The 23,842-nt window shown below is 46.8% G+C and overlaps 1 protein-coding gene across 2 annotated transcripts in view; it reads right to left on the reverse strand.

Moving 5' to 3' along the window:
- The window catches only part of LMTK2 (lemur tyrosine kinase 2), a 74,048-nt gene that overhangs the window by 38,372 nt on the left and 11,834 nt on the right, over positions 1 to 23,842 (reverse strand). For both annotated transcript variants that reach the window (XM_055562484.1, XM_055562483.1), the window contains exons 2-6: positions 10,152 to 10,276; positions 6,839 to 6,983; positions 4,814 to 4,887; positions 4,287 to 4,405; positions 357 to 444 (exon numbers count right to left, since the gene is read on the reverse strand). In XM_055562484.1, the coding sequence (XP_055418459.1) occupies positions 357 to 444; positions 4,287 to 4,405; positions 4,814 to 4,887; positions 6,839 to 6,983; positions 10,152 to 10,276 (551 nt within the window). The remainder of the gene's footprint in view (positions 1 to 356; positions 445 to 4,286; positions 4,406 to 4,813; positions 4,888 to 6,838; positions 6,984 to 10,151; positions 10,277 to 23,842) is intronic.

A 23,842-nucleotide genomic window follows, 5' to 3' on the forward strand; every position in this document is an offset into this window, starting at 1 on the left:
GACCCAAAAGACCCACACAGACATACTGTACTGATCACCAGAATACACATTTCCCGCAGCAACTACAACAGAATAAAACGCTGACCCTGGAGTGGAGATGAAAGTAGCCGGGAAGGGAGCTGCATCCGACCCCGAGCCGATGCGGACCACTTTGCTCAGGCACTGAGGCTGGGGGAAAGGGCGGGGAAGAGTTTACTGCAACATAATCCACTGAAAGCGAATATATACAGTTTGTTAACCATGTTTCTTTGGAATAGAAGTGAAAGCCATCCCTCATCCAGCATTTCCATCTGCCAGAAACACTTTGGTTAAAAACTTCTGAAATACGTGACCTTGAGCTTGTACTAAAAACTTACCAGGTCACAGAACTCGAACACCAGAAGATAGGGGATTGCTTCTACACATTGTCCGACACACTGGAGGACGTTTGGATGCTGAAGGATACTGGTAAAAAATAAAAGTCACAGCAGTGTTCGTGAGGGAGCAGGCCAATAAAACTGTTCAAACAGTATCCCCAAATTGAACATTCTTAACGATTTAAATACGATCAACTGAAAAGTGCACCAGAAGATTATATTTAACAGATGCATTCTAAGTTACGTATTGATTACATAATTCAAAGGCAAGCAGGTGAACATTTTCACAAATTAAAACAACTTATGTCATCAGAATCTTTTAACTCTGGTAATTTAACTTTATAGCTATCATTTTGAAGCAGCATTTAAAAGGAGGAGGACTATATTCAATAAGCATTTCAATCTACATGTTAAGTAGTTCATATACTGTTTTTATAAATCATTGTATATGCAAACATTTTGGAAAAATATGTTGTCTAAAAGCTAAAAAAAAAAAGGATATGCCAAAATGTTTTTTTTTTATCTTTATTTTGAAGACAATAATGAAATAAGAATAAGACAATAATGAAATAAGAGTAAGTTGCAAAGACAGTACAGAGAGGGGCCCAGGCTCCCTTCACCCAGTTTTCCTTCCTGGTGACACCTAACACAATGCAGTCCTGAAACCAGGGCACTGACGCTCGGGAGCAGTGTTCTGTGTGCGCCTGGGTCCTGTTGCCAAGTGTGTAGATTCATGCAACCACTACACAGCAGAAATACACAACTGCCCCCCACCACGAAGCTCTCTGTGCCACCCTCCATGGTCACACCCTGACAACCCCCACCAGCCATCCCTCGGCCCTGGCAACCACTAATCTGGTCTCCTTTCCACATGTCTCATTGTCAGAAGATTATGTAAATGAATGTATGTAAATGAAATCACACGGTGTGTGGCCTTCTGAGGTTGATTTTTTCACTCAGCATTAACGCCTTTAGGATTACCCAAGTTGCCACCTGCATCAGGGGTCCCTCCTCATTTACCGCTGAGGAGAATTCCATGGGTTGGATGGACCACAGTTAGTCCAAACCAGTCACCTAGGGATGGCATTTTAGTTTTCCCAGTTTGAGGCTATTATAAACAAAGCTCCTATAAACAATCATGCAAGAGATTTTGTGTGGAAATAAGATCTCTGAGATAAATGCCCAGGATTGCAACAGTTAGATTATAGGATGTGATAGTTAATTTTGTGTCAACTTGGCTGGGCCACAGTGCACAGGTATTCGGTCAAATGTTATCCTGGACACTTCTGTGAGGGCGTTTGGGGACGAGACCATCACTAAATCAGTTGGCTTTCAGTAAAAGCGGACGGTGCTCCATCATGTGGGTGGGCCTCGTCCAATCAGGTGAAGACCTTAGGAGAGCAAAGACCAGCCTCCCCCAGTGAAGAAGAAATGCTGTGAGCGGACGGCCTCCACGCTTCCACTGCAACAGTGGCTCTGCTCGTGTCTCCAGCCTGCTGGCCCCGCCCGGCAGCCTTGCCCGACTCCGTAACTGCATGAGCCATTTCCTTAAAATAAATTACCGACCTGCCTTTCATCTGTCGACCTACCTACCTATCCATCTATTTATCTACCTACCTATCCATCTACCTACCTGCCTATCCACCTACCACCCACCTACCCATCTACCTACCCACCCAGCTACCCAACTACCCACCCACCCACCTACCCATCTATCCACCCACCTACCCATCTACCCACCCACCCACCTACCCATCTATCCACCCACCTACCCATCTACCCACCCACCCACCTATTCATCCGTCCGTCTCTCCACCTAGCTGTCCACCTCTCTGCAGACCCTGCGGCTCGTGTTTCTCTGGAGAGCTGTGACTCACACATATGGTGGGTCAGTGTATATTATAGTTTTTTAACAAAGTGTCTGCAGTGACTACACCATCTTCACCTACTTTGAAGAATTCTCTGGTCAAACTGTCCAACCCCAGAGATTCTTTTGGAGAGTTTTTAGGTTTCAAACTCCCTTTCTTTAATAATTCTATTCAAATAACCTATTCCATACTGAGTTAGCTGTGGCGTCTTGTGCTTTTTGAGTAACTGGTGCATTTCATCTAAGTTGTCAAATATATACACTAGAGCTGCTGGTCCCGTTCTATCCTCTTGATGTCTGCAGGTCTGTTTCATTCCTGGTATTAGGAATCTGTGTGTTCTCTCTCTTCTGTTCTCTGTCAGTGGTGTTAGAGGTTTTCCAACTTTACTGTCTTTCCAAAGAGCCAGCTTTATGTTTCACTGATTTTTATCTACTGTCTTTCTGCTTTCTGCTCTTTTCTTTAATATCCACTCCTGCTTGCATTGAGTTCATTTTGCTCCTTTTTTTTCTGGTCCCTTAACGTATGAGCTGAGATTATCGATTTGAGACTCCCCTTTTCTAATGTCATCCGACCCCATAGGTAAGATGGTGCTTCCCTGTCCCTGCTTTTGAGACTTCGTGTCTTCTGTTTTCAGATGTTTGACTATGATGTGTGTTGGCACACATTTCTTTGGGTTTATCCTGTTTGAGATTTGCTCCATTTCTTGAATCTGTAGGTTTGTCTTTGCAAAATGTGGAACAATTTTCAGTGAATACTTCTTTAAACATCTTTTTAAGCCATTTTCTATCTCCTTTCAATCTGGGACGTCGTGATCTTTTGTTCAAGTCCCCCAAGTCCTTGAGGCATTTTTCATTTTTTTAAAGCATATTTTCTTTTTGCTGCATGAATTGGGCGATAAATATTTATCTTCAACTTCACTGATGTTTCTCCTTTGTCCTCTCCATTCTGCTGTTGAACTCATCCATTGAGTTTTTATTTTGATTACTATATTTTTCAGTTCTGAAGGGTCCATTCAGGTCTTCTTGATGTTGTCTATATCTTTGCTGAGGCTTTGCATGTTTTCATTTGTTTCAAGGGCATTATAATTTAATTGCTCACTGGAGCATTTTTACAATGGCTGCTTTAAAATCCTTGTCAGATAATCCAAACATCACTCTCATCTTGGTGTTGGTATTTGTTGTCTTTGTGTATTTATTTTATTGAAGTATAGTCGATTTTCAATGTTGTGTTAATTTTTGCTCTACATCAACATGATTCCGTTTTACAGATACACATGCTTTTTCATATTCTTTTCCATTATGATCTATCTCAGGATATTGAATATAGGTCCCTGTGCTGTAACAGCTCGACCTGGATGCTTACCTGTTCTCTATACAATACTGTGCATCTGCTAATCCCAAACTCCCAGCCCGGCCTTCCCTCAGTCCCCCTCCCACGTGGCAACCACACTTCCATTCTCTGCCTGAGTCTTTCTGTTTTGTAGATACGTTCGCTTGTGTCATACTTCCAATTCCACACGTAAGTGATATCGTATGGTATTTGTCTTTCTCTGTCTGACTTGTTGCAAATGGCATTATTCCCCTCTTTTTTGTGGCTGAGTAGTATTCACTGTATATACTGTGCATACCCCCTTCTTCATCCACTCATCTATGAACACTTAGGCTGCGCCTGTGTCTGGGCTATTGCAAACAGTGCTGCTATGAACATATTGGGGTACGTGTACCTTTCTGAATTACAGTTTTGTCCAGATATATGCCCAGGGGTGAGACTGCTGGATCATATGGTAGCTCTATTTTTAGTTTTCTGAGGAATCTCCATACTGTTTTCCATAGTGACGGCACTAATTCACATTCCCACCATCTGCTGCCTTTTCTTACTTGTGCTGAGCTTTTCTTGCAAAGATGAGTAATCTCTATTGACACCTGGACATATTGGGTCTTGTGCTATGAGACTCTGGATCTTATTTAAATTGTGTATTTTACAACCAGAAATCTCAAAGTGGTTTTAAACACCTGATTTTCAACAGACCACATTTAAAAAACATATGCTATGGTTTACTTACTAGTATGGTTCTCCATTTTTCAAAAAAGTGTCTTGTTCCTTTGGGCTTGCGCTTGCTTTTAACTCCTTCACGATTACTCTCGCTACACTAGTGCCTGTGTAGATCTCTCCAAGGAGCACCTGAAGCCAAAGATGAGAAACGGAACAGCTCTTCACGACGGTTTTCACTGTAACCATGCTATCTTCCATTAAAACGTGCTCTAAGTGTCATACGGGGAAGTAGGGGAAGGAGGAAAAACAAATAATTGGAGGACGATGAAAAGCTTCTAAAATTCCCATCTCTTTTCCGTTCTTATGCCAACAATTAGAAAAGGCTCTGATAAAGGAACAGAAGGCCTTCTTGAGGAAACTCACATACCCAGAAACACTGACGCTCACACTCCTACATGGTTTCAGGGGCCAATGGAGAAGGTCAACTGATGCCACAGTGTGTAGAGAGATGTGCAATGTCACGCACAGTAAGACTTGAGCAGCTTTGCATTCTAACAGTGTAACAGGAGGGAAAGAATGAAGGTGAGCAGACTTTACCTTTCCAAACCAGCCATTCCCAATTTCCTGTATGTAGTTCAGACTGTGGCGGGCAACTTGGGACTTCAAACCTTCTGTAGGAAAAAGAACATTCAAGAAGTAAAGATAAGTATTTAACAAAAAGACATAATAAGTATATTACCTATAAAGTACAAATGCTAATATAAATTTAACATTTGTGATAATAAAGACAGAAATAAATACTTAAGGGCTTCTCTGATGGCTCAGCGGTAAAGAAACTGCCTGCCAATGCAGGAGACACAGGTTCAATCCCCGATCTGGGAAGATCCCACATGCTGCAGAGCGACTAAGTCCATGAGCCACAACTATCGAGCCTGTGCTCCAGAGCCCTGGAACCGCAACTACTGAGTCCTCCCAGAGCTGCTGAAGCCCGCACACCCCAGAGCCTGTGCTCTGCAACAAGAGACGCCACAGCAATGAGCGCTGCCCCATGCAGCCCCAGCGCTGCAACCAGAGAGAGGCTCCTGCTTGCGGCAATGAGAGAAAAGCCTACGCCCGGCAACAAAGGCCCGTCAGAGCCAAAACATAAGTAAACAAAATTATTAAAAAAAAGAAACTTTTAAAACTGACAGTATTTGTGAAAAAGTATCCTGCCCTGACTCTGAGCTCCAGCACCAAGTACTCTGATCAACAGCCCTGCTGTAACCACCAGTCACCACCACTCACTGGCCTTTACTTTTACGGGGGTTGGGGGTGGGGTGGGGAGTAGGGATCTCTAGACTGTTCCTCTCTGGAAACACTGAAACTCTTGTCACAAACTCCACCTCATCAGAACTCTGGAAGACGGTGAAGGTTTAGAGCAATCAAAGGGAACCAGGAGAAAGGCCACTGAAGAAGGGAGAATTTCTCTGTGGCCTTTCATTCACCTACATCCCACCTGCCTCATAGCACATCTTAAAAACAAGCCATGTGCCAGAGTGGGTGCTGGTCCCAGAGGGAGCCGAGTGCCCTCCTTCCCCAGGAATCGTGTTTCTCTTGACCTGACCGGGGCTTCCCGGAAGGCCTGCTGCAGGGGCACCCCTTCTTCCACTGAACTGGGCTCTATCAGGACGAGGAGGCTTCATGTGCCTCAAAACAACGAAAGCCAGGTGGACAAGGTGCTGCCCCCTGGGGCAGAAAACAACTGAGGCAACAATAAACCAGCTGGAGTTTCTACAGAAAAGCTCAGTGAAAACTGGGGTGGGGGGAAGGAGCTCTTTTTAAAAAGCTATTATTACACATACGGGGCAACCTAGAGAGCCGTGTGCATCCTCAGGGAAGGACACCTGTGCAGAAGAGGCCCAAGAACAGAGGTGTCGCCTCTGGCAGGGGCTGAGGCCAAGGCAGAGCTGTCAGCAGCCAGGCTGGGCACTGCCGGCACAGAGTCAGGCTGTCAGCACCCAGACAGCACCTGTTCCTTGCTCCCTTTTTTTTTTTTGCATATCATGTTATTCAAAATATCCAGTTTTCAACAGAAAATTGCAAAACAAATAAAGAACAATAAATAATGGTACATGAACTGCTACAAAGGAAATTTAAAAGAAAGTGTCCCTGAGAAAACAGACACGAGCCTTATTGGACAAGAGCTTAAATCATGTGTCTTAAACACGCTGAAAGGGCTAAAGGAAACCACAGGCAAAGAACCACAGGAAATTGAAAGAAGACCAATAAAGTGACAGAAATTATTAAAAGGAGCCAAATAAAGTTTTAGAGCTGAAAGTGCAAGAACTGAAAAAAAAAAATTCACAAGAGGGATTCAACAACAGATTTTGGATAATCAGTAAACTTGAAGGCAGGTCAAATGAGATTATCCAGTCTGAGGAGCAGGAAGAAAGAAACAAATTGAAATGTCAATGAACTTAAGTGTGACCACCAGAATTGAGCTTCACCAAAGAGCAGAAGGCAGAGAAATCAGCAAGCAGAGGAGACCCACAGTCCAATCATTTTATGATTAGTAGCAAGGCTTCCTTTCTCAGGACTCAGAAGTTATTCATGGCAACATGACATCAGGATGGAAGCCCTTACCTACAGAAGGCTGGAACTGTGATGGGGCTGGTAGTGAGACCGTTGGTACTGAAAGTGTGAAGACTTCTGCTGGAGACTGGACAGAGGGCGTGTCTTCTGCTGGTGGTGTAAAATCAATCTCATCATCAAAATTATCTTCAAATTCCTAAAGCAAAGGAAGAGCGATGCTGTATCTAATATAAATCAGCTTGAGAGCAAATACCAAAGATACATGCTAACATGTAAGACATAAACATTTATTCACTCATTGGGAACACCCTGCCATTATTTTTTTTCCAACTCATGTTGCCTTCAAGCAAAAAGCATAAGTAACTGTGTTCTGTGACTCTAAACAGAATAAATAAGATCTGAAAATCAATTATATCATATGTAACTTTTTAAACTGATCAACTTGGAAGTTAAATGCAAAATTATCTAAAATGACCCCTAGAACTTATAATTTCCAGGCTCAATATTTGAATTTTAAGTTACTATGAAAGTGAAAGTGTTAGTCACTCAGCCATGTCCAACTCTTTATGACCCCATGGACTGGGGCTAGCCAGGCTCCTCTGTCCGTGGAATTCCCCAGGCAAGAACACTGGAGTGGGCTTGCTGTATTCTTCTCCAAGGGATCTTCCCAACCCAGGGATTAAATCTGGGTCAGTTTAAGGCATTCTTTTTACTACTATTATTCACTTTCACAGATCTCTTTGCATACTGAATAAAAACATTTATTTTTCGATTGTGTATGTATTTCTGGTTTCTTGTAATTTCAATCAAAATAAAGACAGTTAACAGACACAGAAAAGATATTTTTAAGTGAGTCCTATTCATCTTGCAAGAGTAACAATGCATAAACGTACGAAACTAGATAGAAAGACCATCAGGATCTGAACCATGAAGGTCAGTATTAAACTCTGAGGCACGTAAGTGCAATAAACATTCTAAGAACGCCTGGCTTTCTAAAGATGGTGACTTTAAAATGGAGGCTGCACCAACCGAGCTGCGGAACCCTTTTAAGTGACTCTGTCCAGCAGAAAGCTACCCTGACTCCTGCTATCATCATTCAGTGAGCTGGGCCTGTCTTGGTGTCCGTGTTAATTTAACATAGATACAGACAACTATCAAGGTCACTCATTCAGATAATTAATGAGCATTACCCCGCCAGGCGCCATGGCAGAAGCCAAACAAGACTGTTTTCCAGCCCTCTACGCGACCAAACTCTTTTCTACCACCTCCCTCGACTCCACCACGTGCACGGGAGAAGCTGCCGGGTGTAAGGATGGATGTGGCTGATGTAACATTTTATGTCCTCATACCTGTCACAGGTGTTGCCAAATGCGTTAGGACACCATCACTGTCTACTGGGGAGGGGACAGGAGGACACTCCCATCTGTGAGGTCACCCCTGAACAGAAGAGTTTCACCTGGTTTTCCCTTCAGACATTCCTCAAGGTTCTCTTGTTTAAGAAAAGACTTCACTCATCACTCCTAACCTGGGCAGTGCGTGATATACCATTCAGATCAGATCAGTCGCTCAGTCGTGTCCGACTCTTTGCGACCCCATGAATCGCAGCACGCCAGGCCTCCCTGTCCATCACCAACTCCCTGAGAGAGGTAACACAGCTTAACAGCAACAGCGATGGGGCCGTGAGGGGACACTGGGTCACTCTGAGCTATGCCCTCCACTGCCTGGACGCGCTCCGGCAGGCCACCGGCTTGAGCAGGCTGCAGCCTCCTGGTTGGTAAATGACTTCCCGGGGCCGATCGGTTCTGGAACGCCACCCTTCTAAGTCTAAAGAAGACCACGAGTGCTAGACGGTGACTCCCTCCTTCTTCCATGGTCTGAGGCTGGGGAGGGTCTTCTGTCCAGTGTGGGCCCTGAGCTGCTGCAGAAGTCACCTGGGGAAGCCTGATAAACACACACTCCCTGAGTCTGCGTCATCACGGACGCCCTGGGCCCACGCTGAGCATCAGGGGGTAACAACGATTCAAGGCAAGAGTGAGGTCTCGTGGCGTGCGAGAGACTGGCTTTCGGTTTCAGAAACACTGATCGGCCTTCACGTCTGTCCCCAAAGGGCCAGGTGTCTGTGCGCGGCCCCTCAGCTAGACTGAGCGCCCGCCGCTGCGCCCCCAGGCGGTGCAGTCACCAGGGCCCCCCAGACGGGTCTGCACCGATTCCAGGGCCTCGGCGTTCATGTCCTCTGGGCGGGGAGTCTTCTAGAGACAATGACCCATGCTAGGGAGTTTTCCTCCAGCCCCCTTCAGCCTTCCTCTCCCTGAAACATGTGTAACACTGGCGTCCAGCCAAAGGGACAGCACGTCTTCCATCCTCAGAGCTGCCACCAAACCCAAGGTAAAGGGGACACACAGAGGAAACAGGTGTGAGGCTGGAGAAATAAGGTCCACGTGTCCACAGAAAAGGCTCCCCCCGACCCTAACCTCAGTCCTCAGGGCTCGTGGGCAGCCCCACGACTGTCATCAGGCACTAAAGCTCTATCTGCAGGACCACTTTCTCTGCACACACATCCCTCTTTTTCTCCTTCTTTCATGTACTCCTTTTTAATAAGTCTTCACTGAGCCCTAAAGCATGCCAGCTGCAAGTTCTAGAGAGGATATCTCAGCTGGTTTCCAGCAGACTCCGCCCAGAAGCTACCAGGCCAGCACCTCTATATTATCACACACACACCGCCCACCACCAGCTCCCACTCCGGGCCAGCTTTGTTACCAGCACTGCTCCTTCCTGCTCCTCAGGGAGCTCAGGGCTTGAGGTAAACGGAAATATGCTGCTCCTGACAAACAGGAGGCACTGGGCGGTCCCCTGGCTTCAGTGATTCAACAACCACAAATTCACCAGCGCTTGCAAGTTTAGAAAAAGAATCAAAACTGGCCTTCTCCCCACAGGCCTTACAGCAAGTGAACTGAATCACTGTTCCTTATTCCTCACTCAGAAAAACTTCCATTAAAACAGGCGGGCAGTTACTGTCCACGAGGCTCCAAGGCCAAGCTGGCACCTGCCGCCAGGGGGCCAGATGCAGATGGCCTACCGCACTGTGTACCACACTCCACCCACACACAGCAGTGACCACTTGCTTCCATGCGGTCTGGGGCTCACGTGGCCACAACGACAGAGGTGAGAGCTAAGACTGCATGGCCCACAGCACTTACTATTTACAACAGCTCTTTATTTCACTTTAATAGTTACTATCTGGCCCATTCAGGAAAAAAAAAAAAAAAAATTGCCACCCCTGTTCCCCAGGGACCATGATATACAGCTATTCTATCGATAAACATATCAGGGGATGACTTTAAAAGTTCCTCCCATCTGTGCTCACCTTAAAGTCTATTTCCGGGTCCTTACAGCAGGATACACAGTTTGCAATTAACACTATTAATATCATTAAACTGCCCACAGAGAGGATCACAAAAGATGTGGAAATTTCTGCAACAGGTGCCTCCCCTGGAAAGAGAAATAAACAATGTTAACACAGGCATTCCAAAATTGACTTTAATAAGCGAATCAATGTATTTTCTGCCAGATATAAATGGGATAAATAATATCCCATTAATAATATGGGATAAATATTATGGGATAAATAATATCCCAGTTAATAAAATAATTCTCAAATGCTCAAGATAAAGCTGATGACCAACCTAGGATAAGAAGTTGAGAGAGTCTTTTTTTTTTTTTCTAACTTCTCATTTCGAAACAATTTTAGATTTACAGCAGAGTTAGAGAGACAATGCGGAGCGTACCCGTACACTCTTCCCCCAGCTTCCACTAGCCTGAACATCCTACATGGCGCGTTTATCAGAGCTAAGACAACGACACGCATACTACACCACCAGCTGAACCCCCAACTGTACCTGGACTTTACCAGTTTTTCCATCAACACCCTTTTTCTTTGCCAGGATTCAACCGGGGCCACCGATGTTCCATTTACTCATTATGGCCCTAGTCTCATCCAACCTCTGATGTCTCTGTCCGTGCTTCAAAACTGTGATGCTTCTGAAGAATAGCTGTCAGTGACTTTGCAGACTATCCCTCAACTGGACTTTCCTGATGTCTTCTCAAAACTGGACTGAGGTTACACGTATGTGGGAAGAATCTAGAATACGGCCGGGCGAAACGTCCTGCCCGTGACATCGTATCTGGGGCACGTGATGTTGGCACAACTCACTACTGGTTACGTGAAGCCGGGTCCCAGGGTCCCTGGTGGAGACCACCACAGTGAACAGTCTCCTCTTCCCTTTGCACATTCCTCTCTTCAGAAGCCTGTCACAGAGTCCAGGGCACACGCCCGGGGAGGGGAATTCAGCTGTGCTTCTTGGAGGGAGCAGTGTTACTGGGTGTGCAGGGGTAGGTTAAAATGACTACAGTCGCTGATAACCTGGGGGGACATGCTCTGAGGCTCCGCCCACACACTGGGTCCACACACTGTGATGCTCTAATGGTGATTTTTCTATTTCCCTTAGTCCTTAAACACATATTACTTGGGACTCTTCTGTAAAGGGAGAGCCGTCCCTCTTCCTGCACTTTTCAGTCATTGATAAAGTTATGAACTCATAGATATTTATTCTGTTCTATACTTTGGGTGATAAGCCATTATTCTCATGACTCTGCAGCTCAGACTGTTCCAGCTTTGGCCCCGTGGGGAGCTCTTTCAAGCTGACGCTTGGGTCCTTCGGACATGCCCCCCTCTTTTTTTTTTTTTTAACCTCCAACACTTCCTTACTCTGGTGCTACAGGAGGCTCCAGCCCCTGTTCTGACTTTAGAATCAGCCACTTCTCCAGGGAGCCCCGGTCATGACAGAGAAACTGAACACAACACACCTTCGACGACAGCCTGTGACCCGCTTCTGCTTGGGGGCGGGGACAGCTCAGAATAACTCCTTCATCTTTAGAGGGCTGTTTCGAAAAGAATCTGCAGTAGACACTGCATGTGAGCCACTAAGAAGAAGCCTGCAACCCCTGTCGGGAGCATAAAGACTCTGACAGCTCACTTTCAGCAAAGGTTCAGTTATCTAGACATCATCTTATTCAAGTAGGCTCACTCTGAACCTTTCTATTTTTTGTTAGAGCAAATCGTTCAGTCTCACCTACTGGTGTTTTACAAAGAAACATACTTTTCTTTCTCTCCTGCTTTGAGATACAACATATAGCACAGTGTACGTTTAAGGTGTACAACATGATAATTTGATATACATATATATTGTGAAACGATTGCCACGGGAAAGTCAGAAACAAACTTTTCCACCTATGGCTAATTATGTGTTCAAAGGCACCAAGGAGGAAGCCTGGAGACAAGTGAAGGAACGATGCCACCATTTTCCTTAAACAAGACAACAGCACGTGAAAAGAAAACAAACATCGCGCACATTCCTATGTGAGTAAAACACATTCTCAAACATAACATGACTTTACTGAAGAGCAAAGAGGCCTGCACATCAATGCAGGACTAAGTTCTTTTCCAACAACAAAAGGTGTATTTGAGACAGAGCTCTGTGAAGCCTGCTGTGCTTGGGGGTTCGGAATCCACCGCAGCCTTCCTTCCTAAAAACAACACGGTTAACCAAGGCTTGTCTAGAAGCTGCAAGCCCTAGACCAGCAAGACTGAACACAGAGGGAAACCCACACGGGAACAAAGAAGACCACAGAACTCACCCACGAGGGACACTGACATCCATCTGGGAAAGCGAGCTAAGCGAGAAGCCCGAGCGCAGGGCCGGCCTCCAGGAACCGAGCCCAGCCTGGGCTGTGCTGCCCGCTGGTGCTGGCTCTCAGAACCGTCTCACTCCCCTGACTCGTGCACTAAGGGCCAAAGACCACTCCTGAGGCTTATGCAGCAAAGCGCTCGCACATACGCTGTGTCACACTGATCTTTAAGACGTGGTTTGCCCGCTGCGGTTTAAGACCGCCACATGTCAGGGGGATTTTACGCTTGAGAGGAAGCGGTTTTCATTGGCAGCATTTCTTCTTTCTTAACAGCAGAAAAATAAGGGAATGTTATAACTGGCCACATCTGAGATATCACAAAGGATAAGTGCTATTTTCATTTGATCATCAGGACACCAGCTCCTGTCCCAAACAAGGACACCGACGTGCCCAGGAACACGAGGTGAGAAGGTGGCCAGGCCAGACTGGGTCCAGGGTGCTGGACACAAGCCCTCCCCTCCGCCCCAATTCGCTCAATATCACATTGTTCCGTCTCATTGTTTTTAACATTCAAAAACAGCCTAACCTAAGTGCTTCAGACGGAAGCCTCTCACTATAATTAGAGCAGTTCACAATTTTGGGGCTCCCCTCCAAACTCCACAGAGTGAACAGTAAACAACTCTTCCCTCTCTTTTCATCCTTTTTATCATTACCATCTATCATAACATTTGATCAAAACTGCCTGAGGGCCAGCTCAATGATCTGATTCATAAAACTATCTCCTCTGAGTCATCAGGTAGGCATGAAAAGTCATACCCGTGTTAAAAATAACTAGTCATGCTGAGTTTTGCCCGTCCATGATAATGTATTTATTTCTGTTATGACACTGCAGAGAGGGAGCTCAAACCCTCCCTGGACTCTGTGACAACCTAGAGGGGTGGGATGGGGTGGGAGGTGGGAGGAAGGTTCAAGAGGGAGGGGACATACACATACCTGTGGCTGATTCATGCGGACGCGTGGCAGAAACCAACACAAGATTGTAAGGCAATTATCCTCTAATTAAAAATAAATAAAATTTTTTTAAAAAGACCCTGCAGGGGCCTCTGCTCTGCTGGACTCAGATTTCTTCAATGTACACAAGTCTACTTCACCTCAGTGTCAGCCAGTCCACTGAGAGGATTCTAAATCAATAACCTGAAAAATTTACTAGGTAGCCTCGAGCAGAAATTTTCACAGTTTTACTTCTAAAAACTATTTCGTTGACAGCATTTTTCTTTTGATTGACCCAAAGTATTGTGATTTAAAAAGAGAGAAAAAAAGCTCTGTATATCAACAAAGAAAACTTCCATACAAAAAAGAACTTGCATAAAATGAAGAAATCAAACCAGCCTCCCGTGGGCTGCAAGGTGAGCTGGGTTTGCACAAACCGCAGAGAGGAAGCAAATTCTAGACATGAGGAACTACAAGAAAATCCCCTGTGGCCCCCAAGGTCAGACTACAAACCAGGCCCCTGGAAGGTTCCTGGTTGTGACAGTTAGGCAGGTTGGAACTGTAAAGAAAGACAGCTTTCCTTTGACGTTCTCAGACTGAAGCGTTCAGAAATGTGTAAGTCCAACCAATCACTGCCTAAGGAAAAACATCAATAATGACAGGAGTGTCTCCTCCGCACATCGAGGCCGCCTGGCTGATTACAAACTGGGAACAAGGATAATGAGAGGTTTGGGGTGCTTCGTACGCCTCCTCGAGACTCCGATGCAAAAACACACAGCATCTCAAAGGTACAGCCGGTGTAAGTTTTCATTTTAGTTCCCAAACCATTTTAATAGATATCTATCCAGCACTTGATTTAATAAGTTAGAAAACTTGAGAGACTCAAAGAGGTAGGTGCATATTATCTGTTTTAGAGACAGGTAATTTGGGGAACACGATTTCTCAGTAATGACTCAGAGTAAGGGAGGTGTGCCACCCGATCATTAATTCCACCATTATAAAGCCCTGCCTAGAACCCCCATCAGAACTTGAATATATGCATAATCAACTGAAGAGTCACCTGTGAATCCATTTTCAAATTAGATTTTTTCAAGGTTCACAGATAAAAAAGAAATGATGATCAGTGTCAAGACCCACAGGGGATTGCGACGTGCTGGCCTTCTCATTCTGTCACTCCCTCTTCGGTTACCAGCTGATACGCTTTTACAAAGAAAACTGCCTCCTATTTACTATTCGGTTGCTCAGGGGTTCAAGTCATAAAGGGTGAGACTGAAGCTTCAAATTCTCTAATCATACAGTTCCTCTATCCACCAGTCCCTATCCTGAAGCTACATAGGGACCTGCCAACATTCGTTCCAACACTCTCACAAGCTGGAATTAAGATTGCCGGGAGAAATATCAATAACCTCAGATATGCAGATGACACCACCCTTATGGCAGAAAGCGAAGAAGAACTGAAGAGCCTCTTGATGAAAGTGAAAGACGAGAGTGAAAAAGTTGGCTTAAAACTCAACATTCAGAAAATGAAGATCATGGCATCCGGTCCCATCACTTCATGGCAAATAGACGGGGAAACAATGGAAACAGTGAGAGACTTTATTTTCTCGGGCTCCAAAATCACTGCAGATGGTGACTGCAGCCATGAAATTAAAAGATGCTTGCTCCTTAGAAGAAAAGCTACGACCAACCAAGACAGCATATTAAAAAGCAGAGATTACTGCTTTGCCAACAAAGGTCCATCTAGTCAAAGCTATGGTTTTTCCAGTAGTCACGTGTGGATGTGAGAGTTGGACTATGAAGAAAGCTGAGCACTGAAGAATTAATGCTTTGGAACTGTGGTGTTGGAGAAGACACTTGAGAGTCCCTTAGACTGCAAGGAGATCAAACCGGTCAATCCTAAAGGAGATCAGTCCTGAATATTCATTGGAAGGATTGATGCTGAAGCTGAAACGCCAATACTCTGGCAACCTGATGGGAAGAACCGACTGATTGGAAAAGACCCTGATGCTGGGAAAGATTGAAGGCGGGAGGAAAAGGGGATGACAGAGGATGAGATGGTTGGATGGTATCACTGACTCGATGGACATAAGTTTAAGCAAACTGCAGGAGTTGGTGATGAACAGGGAAGCCTGGCGTACTGCAGTCCATGGGGTCGCAAGAGTTGGACACAACTGAGTGACTGAACTGAACTGAATATTCGCTTCATTAACATAAATTCAGGTGTGGTGGAAGGGGCTTGTCATTAATAACAGATGCTATCATTCCTCCCAGTCAGGAAATGCCCAGGGGTTTAGGAACTCTGGGCCAGAAAAGGGGACAAAGACCAAATGGATATTTCCTTTTATGTCACAGGTATATATAGCCTAGAAAAGGAATCAGGAAACTATGGTCAGTTTGGTCAGGAAACTACCGGTCACTACCAATAGCTCAAAATGCTGCCCACTGTTAGTTCTGGTATGGCCTGCTAGCTAAAAATAGTGTTTACATTCTTAAATAGTTGTTTCAAAAAAAAAAAAAACAAAAAACAAAAAGAATAGTATTTCGTGGTTGTTGTTTAGTCGCTAAATCAATGTCTGACTCTTTTGCTGCGAACCCATGGACTATAGCCCACCAGCCTCCTCTGTCCACAGAGTTTCCTAGGCAAGAATACTGGAATGGCTTGCCACTTCCTTCTCCAGGGGATATTCCCCACCCAGGGATGGAACCCTTGTCTCCTGCATTGGCAGGTGGATTCTTTACCGTCTGAATCACCAGGGAGCATTATGCATGATGGGACATTCACTATCAATAGCTAATAATGCAAAAGAGCCTCTTGATGCGGAGAGTGAATAAGAGGAGAGCGAAAAAGCTGGCTTGAAACTCAACATTCAAAAAACTAAGATCATGGCATCCAGTCCCATCACTTCATGGTGAACAGAAGGGGGAGAATTGGAAGCTGTGACAGATTTTATTTTCTTGGGCTCCAAAATCACTGTGGATGGTGACTGCAGCCATGAAATTAAAAGACACTTGCTCCTTAGAAAGAAAGCTATGACAAACCTAGACAGCATATTAAAAAGCAGAGACATCACTTTGCTGACAAAGGTCCATACAGTCAAAGCTATGGTTTTTCCAGTAGTCATGTACAGATGTGAGAGTTGGACCATAAAGAAGGCTGAGTGCAGAAAAAGTAATGCTTTTGAATTGTGTTGGAGAGACTCTTGAGAGTCCCTTGGACTGCAAGGTGATCAAACCAGTCAATTCTAAAGGAAATCAACCCTGACTATTCATTTGAAGGACTGATGCTGAAGCTCCAATACTTTGGCCACCTGATGTGAAGAGCTGACTCACTGGAAAAGACCTGATGCTGGAAAGATCGAGGGCAGGAAAAGGGGATGACAGAGGATGAGATGGTTGGATGGCATCATTGACTCAATGAATGTGAATCTGAACAAACAGTGAAGCCAGGAAGACTGAGAAGGACATAGAAGCCTGGTGTGCTGCCGTCCATATGATGGCAAACAGCTGGACACAACTTAGCAACTGAACAACAATGATTCAAAAAGACAATCTGACATTATGTGCCTCCAGATGGAGAAACACACCATCACCCACTACAGAAGTACTGCCCAAACAAAACAACCCAATAGTAACAAAATATCAAACTTGTATCTGACCAAGCCTCCAGGTCTAAATACCAATTAACAGGAAATAAAGAGAACAATGGAATGTATTGAATTCCGTAACAAGAACATAACCAGCAAAACTCAGGTTACGAAAAACACTCAAAGAGAAAAACCTGATGTATTACAAGGAAAGAAAGATGAAGAAGGAATTAGAAGAGAGTTTAAGAAAGACATAGCAACAAAGTACAATGTACAGGTGTTATCTGAACATGATTCAAAACCGTAAGAAAAAAAAAAGACAACACTGAGACAGCTGGAAATTTGTGCACTGACAAGGGGCCGCGTGAGAGAAGCATGGTTTAGTTCTCCCGGGAAGAGTGCGGCACTGCTTCTGTTTTTAAGAGCAGTCTTAACCTCTTACAGATAGTGACCCACTTAGCTATGTCTGAAATTCGCTTCAAGGTAGTATGAGGGTAGAGAAAGTGATGGGGGTAGCATGAAGCAAGCTGGCCTCCAGCGGATTCAAGCTGGGTGAAAGGTGCGCACACGGGAACTCACTGTAGCCCCTGTCTGGTCTTATGTATGTTTGAAGTTTTTCATTTATTAAATAATTTCTTCACATCTATTAAGTAAAGCTTAAATAGGGGGGAAAAAAAGTAGCTATAACAATTTACAATCCGTGTGTTAGTTTGCTGGAAACACTGTCCCGGAGCACGAACTGGCATAGACAGTTCTGGAGGCTGCAAGTCCCAGATGAAGGGTGGGCAGGGCTGGTTCCACGGGGCTGTGGGACGCGGCCTGCGGCTCCCCGGCATCTTCACACGGCCTTCCCCCGGTGCCTGTCTCTGTCTGTGTCCAAATGTCCCCTGTGCACAAGGACACGCTCATGCTGAACCACAGCCCTCCTCACAACCTCATCTGCACCTCGTCACCTCTGTAAGACCCCGTCTGCAAATCAGTTCACACTGAGTTATCAGAGGTTAGGGCTTCGGTGCATGAATTCGGGATAGGTGTTCGGTTTAACCCATCTGCAGGCCGTATGTTTAAATGAAAACAAAAAAAATCAGCGAGAACAGGTCAGGACAGTGTCACACGAGGTCACCAGGGGGCCAGAGAGGGCGCCTCCAGGGAGGACGCCAGGGGTGCTCTGTGTTCTCATCTGTCTCAACAGAAGGGTTTCCTGGGTCATCAGCCCAAAGTCCAAGCTCCTTAATAAGCCGTGCAGAGTCCCCGGCCCTCTAGACCCTGGCCAGGCTCTCCACCCGGAGCAAAGGCACTCCCAGTCCTTTCAGATCGACCCTCTGTCACCTCAGCCTTCAAGTTCACCTTCTCCCCCTCCCCCAAAATCCATCATAGACCTACCGGTTAACAGGATAAATTCAGACTTTTGGGGTCAAACAAATAAGACCAAAAAGTAGCATTCCTTGTGCTCTTGCTCAGCAAGGGTTCTCCCATCACCACACACTCTCAATCCACAGCCTGGGGTCCCGCCCCCGCCCCCGCCCCCGCCAGTTTCCCACTGGCTCCTCAGCTCACACACAGCTCCCCACACTCTTCACCTGTCCATTCTGCAACGCCTGTTTAGCCGCAAAACTCTTCCACGTCTTAAAAGCTGCGTTTCCCGGAACCGACGTTCTCCTGTGATGAGAATCTGTCCCACACACCCCGCTCTCCGCAGGTCTCCTCTCCCGTGAAGCCGCCAGAGCGGTCCCGCCGGCGGCAGCAGGAGGCTCGGAGGCCCCTCTCCCGCATGGGCGCCGGACGCGGGGAGGGCCCCGCACACAAGGAGCCCCCGGGGCCTCCTCCGACACTGGGAACGGGAACCGCAACGGCCGCCTTCACAGACGCAACGCCAGCTCTGTGCGGGTCTGACGCGGGGCGGCAGCCTGCCCGGGTCCCGTAACGGACCACCACGGCCGGCAGCTTCCGCAACCGCTGCGCACCCTGCAAGCTGGAAGCCCAAGCCCCAGGCCGGCGGGGCCGCCTCCTCCCAAGGCCTCCCCCGGGGCCTGCAGACTGCGACCGGCTGCTCGCTGCTTCCTCCGAGCGAGCGCCGAGGGCTCTTCACTTCAAACCTCCTCTTCGAGTGAGTACCCCAGGCATACTGGGTTAGCAGCTAACAGCCTCGTTTCTAACACAGTCACTTCTTCAAAGGCCTGGGTCCTCCGATACAGTCACCTTTCCAAGTTGGAGGGGGCTCAGTTGGGCCCCTAACACGGTAAATGGATTAATTTAGGAACACCGTCCCCCCTGGCAAGGGACCCCTCCTTGTCGGCACCAGAGACAAGTATCCACTGCCTTCCCCTTCCTTGCTGGCTTCCCAGGAAGCTGTGGTGTGAAAACGGGAACGCACTGAACAGCCGTCTGAGTGAGTGCCACAACACACGCATCACCCTTCTGCTCTTCACCCTCACCCTCAGGAGACACACGTGAGACACTCAGGTGTCCACTTGACAATTAAAGCTGGTGCCCACCGGACTGACCAGGCAGAACTTGGGGAAGCGAAGGACCGGCAGTCTTCCAAACCGGTCCTGACATCCAGTCCATCTTCCTCTTCCAACATCCTAACAAGTAGCTTTCCTCCCTGGAGACGAGTCGAATGAATTATCTTCATACTACTTGAGGAAAAATATGGAGACCACCAGAGCAGATCACACATTTTTATTTAACGCCTCAAGATTATAGACCCATCTATCAACAGTTTCCTGTACATGGAATCTTCAGTCACTAAAGGTTTTCCTGGCCTCTCAACCTAACAATACACCTATTTATAATAACATTCAACACTCTAGACCGTCTCCGATGAACTCTAATATGAGGCAGGGAAAGTGAAGCCCAGCACTAAATATATCCACCGCACAGAACAACAAGTAGCGTGCTGACATGACGTGGATGGATCAGAGGTTCCACAAAGACCCAGAAGCCAGGACATCAACAGCCCAGAAGAACACACCACGCGGTGTGGTCATCAGTGGCGTGCTCTCCAAGGTGAGCCCAGCCCCGTTTGCTCAGCTGCAGACGTGGTGCGCTTTGAGTACCTGGGAATGAGATCATTTCAGATGAAGCTGCTGTTTCTCTCAGCCGTTTCCAATAAAATCTGTTACCAGAGGCTCGTTTCATTCCAAGTTTAAAAGCACTGACGAGGACGGAGGCTACCGCAAAAGAGCGACGCAGCACGGTGGCATGGCTTGGTCAAGGGAACACCAGGTTTAGACGCCGCCTGCCAGGCGCCGAGGCCCCACACCACAGGAAAACGGCGGCAGGAGCCACACTTATGAACCAGAATCTTAACTAGGTTGACAACATAGCCGACGAGCGGAGTCATCCACGGTGTCAGATGTTTGTAACACTGAGTCAGGACCTCCCTGCGGTCCGGGACGCCAGCTCACCACCAGGCGGCACTGGTCCGAGAAGCAGAAACGCAGGGCCAGTGTCCCAGGGCTTCGTCCCTCACAACCGGCCCCTTCGGTGCACCACTGACGTCGAGGGAAGGGACCTTCGGTCTTTCCATGCAACTTCCCGCTGAAGCCTGCAGCATCGTGCAGGCAAGTCAATGGCAGTACTGTGTTCACAACACTTAGCTAACACTTTCTGCACAGAAGGCCAAAAAGGAAATGAGAGGTGACCTAGATGCTCCTTACTTCCCAGGCAGGGCTGACCCTTAACGTCCTAGAAAAACATGCCCACCTGTTTCTCTAAAATTTCCTACAACACCTTGATGAAGCGAATGGTCTTAGAACCTTTCTGACAGGAATTCCTAAGGTCTAACTTAAAACTCTTGCCAATATAATTAAAACACATTTCCAGGCAAAGTGTGTTTAAAACTTCTCTCTTCGGAAGCAGATGGTGTCTGGATGCTGCTGGACTGGCCAAAGGGACGGATGGACTGGGGCAGGGGTACAGAAAATTCACTGTACTTTTCTACTTTCACAAATGTTCAAAATTCTCCATAATAAAGCACTACCTTCATAACTAAGCCGGAAACTGCTTACACCACTGGACAAGGTTCTGCAGAGCATCAAGGGGACAGTACCGAGGGTCTCCTACCTGATAATGCCCTGATTTTTGTCTTTATATTATACAGAAAAACAAACCTAATCACAATTTAACCCAATACAACTGGGTGTTTCCAGACACTTAGGCATCCAGCCCAAGACAAGAGACCTACAGATAATCAGAGGAGTCCTGGGGCCAGCATCTCTCTCGTGGAAACGGCTATTCCATCACCTAACTGTGAAGTTCACCCATCAGGAAGCGACCCCAACCCCCAAGATGTTGGCTCATTCAGCAAGTGTTCACCAAGCATCTCCTGCAGGACAGATACAGCTGCAGGTTTCAGACGCACGGAAGTGGGAAGAACGGAGCCCTGCGCTTGCGGCTTCTGCTCTCCTGCAGGGAGATGGACCACAGCAAATTAAAAAGCATCCAGTACCTGGGATGGTGATGAGCCATGTGGAAAAATAAAGCAGGGGAGACTGTCAAGTAATCAGGGAACACATTCTCATATTAGGGAATTCACACGAGAGATGATGGTGGTTTGGCCCCAGGTGGTTAGGAAAACAGCTAACACTTAGCAGTGCTTACTATGTTCCAGGCACTGTTTTAATCTCACCGAACCCCACAACAACCCTCTGTGGCGGGGGGGGAGGGGGGGGTCTATCTGAAGCCCCACGCTAAAGAGAAGAAGCTGAGCCTTGGAGAGGCAGAGCTGCTTCTCCCAGGTCACAGAGCTCTCACGGGGTGATGCCCAGATGAGTGGGGAGCGGGAGGCATGCCTCATTCCGGGGCAATGGGGCAGGGATGCCCAGGACGTGGGGGCAGGGGCGACACAGAGTGTGAGGGGAAGGGTCGTGAAGGACCTCCCATCAGTGCCCCTCACTCTTCAACACAGGCAGGCTCTCAAAGATGACCTGACGTCTGAGAAAACCCTCCTGAAAAACGGTCAAAGCAAGTGACGGACCCAGAGAGAAAAAGGGGACTTGAAGGAGGCAGACGATACAAGGGTTTAACAAAAAAAAAACTATACAAAACTATAATTAATACCCTCAGAAATAAAAGAAGATACTACACTCATGAGAAGATGCTATTTAGAAGGGGGTGGGGAGGAAAAACTCCTGGAAATAAAATGTAATAGAAAAAAACAAAGACAGCCGCAGAGAAGCAGGAAGAGATGAAACACGAACAAAAAGGAGCGTCAAGACTCACTCCAAGGAGCCCAGCACTGAACCAAGAGAAGTCCCAGAAGAGAAAGAAAAGGTATCTTTTAAAATGTGTGACGAGATTCTTCTGGAACCACACCCTCTCTCCACATTCAAGAGACCCACAGAGCACCTGTCTGGGTGAGAGGGGCGAACGGCAAAGACTCACGCCAAGGCATCGCCTTGCCACTTTCCGGAACGCAGAGACGAGGTCCCCAAAGCTCCCATCCCGGGAGGGGAACCAAGGGCACACACGCAGGAAATCAGGTGCCCCGGGCCCGGCAGCAGAGCCCCCGCCTGGGCCTGGCCTGGCACAGCCGCTGAGCGGAGATTCAACTCTTGCTGAGGAGGGCGGGACGAACGAATGACACACGCATGAAAAACTCAGGAAATGACAACAACGTCCAGGAAACACAAGACATGTCGGAGAAATTTAATCATCAGAAACACGATAGGGCCAGCTGTGAATAATCTGTAGTCATAAAAATATGAACGCTGAGTGCTGATTTAACCAAAAAGTGTAAACAATGATGCTGAGAAGGGGAAGAGTGTATGGGTACATACATTCTCTTCTTCCACGGTAGAAACTCAGTATCTACTTAAACCAAGGAACAGTTCTTCAGCAAGATGAGGGGGAGCAGAGAGTAAGGATGAGGAAGGACAGGACAGGGGCTCACCGGGCTATTTTTATCATAAGCTCTGGAACACTTTCACTTTACAAACATCCACGTGCATTAACTTATACAAACAGAGCGCACCGGGGGAACGGAACAGAAAACAGAGGCGCTGGGGCGGGGGGACAAAATTTAAGGAATGGGATGAAGAAACAGGGTCAAACAGGAATGACGATGCTGTGGACACAGATGGAGACACGGGGCACAAGCTGCACAGAACGCAGAGGAGGACGGCATTTAAAAAGTGACTTGGAAAGAAACGTGGTGATCAGTAGCAAAAGAACTGAAAGAATGGTTTGCACTTTTTTTTTTAACTACTCCTGAGGCCCTTGGACTGCAAGGAGATCCAACCAGTCTATCCTAAAGGAAATCAGTCCTGAATATTCATTGGAAGGACTGATGCTGAAGCTGAAACTCCAATACTTGGGTCACCTGATGCGAAGAGCTGACTCATTTGAAAAGACCCTGATGCTGGGAAAGATTGGGGGCAGGAGGAGAAGGGGACGACAGAGGATGAGATGGTTGAATGGCATCACTGACTCAATGGACATGAGTTTGAGCAAACTCTGGGAGTTCGTGATGGACAGGGAGGCCTGGTGTGCTGCAGTCCATGGGGTCACAAAGAGTTGGACACGACTGAGCGACTAAACTGAAAATTTATACTAACGAAGTTATTCAAAAGTAGAATAAAGCTATGATACAGAAAAACTTACACGTTAAATAGTCATCTAATATAAGTAAACCAGGAGAGGGTCCAGGACAGGACCCAGAAGCTGCTGCAGCTGCCTGAGTCTTGGGAGGAAGCAGAGCTGAGGAAACACAGGGTCAAGGGCACCCATCAAGGCGCTGGTCTTACAGAGCGGGGAACATGTGTCCAGGACGCCAGGCACATTTCCTGACACC

The sequence above is a fragment of the Bubalus kerabau genome, chromosome 23 (assembly GCF_029407905.1).
Source record: "Bubalus kerabau isolate K-KA32 ecotype Philippines breed swamp buffalo chromosome 23, PCC_UOA_SB_1v2, whole genome shotgun sequence".
NCBI lineage: Eukaryota > Metazoa > Chordata > Mammalia > Artiodactyla > Bovidae > Bubalus > Bubalus kerabau.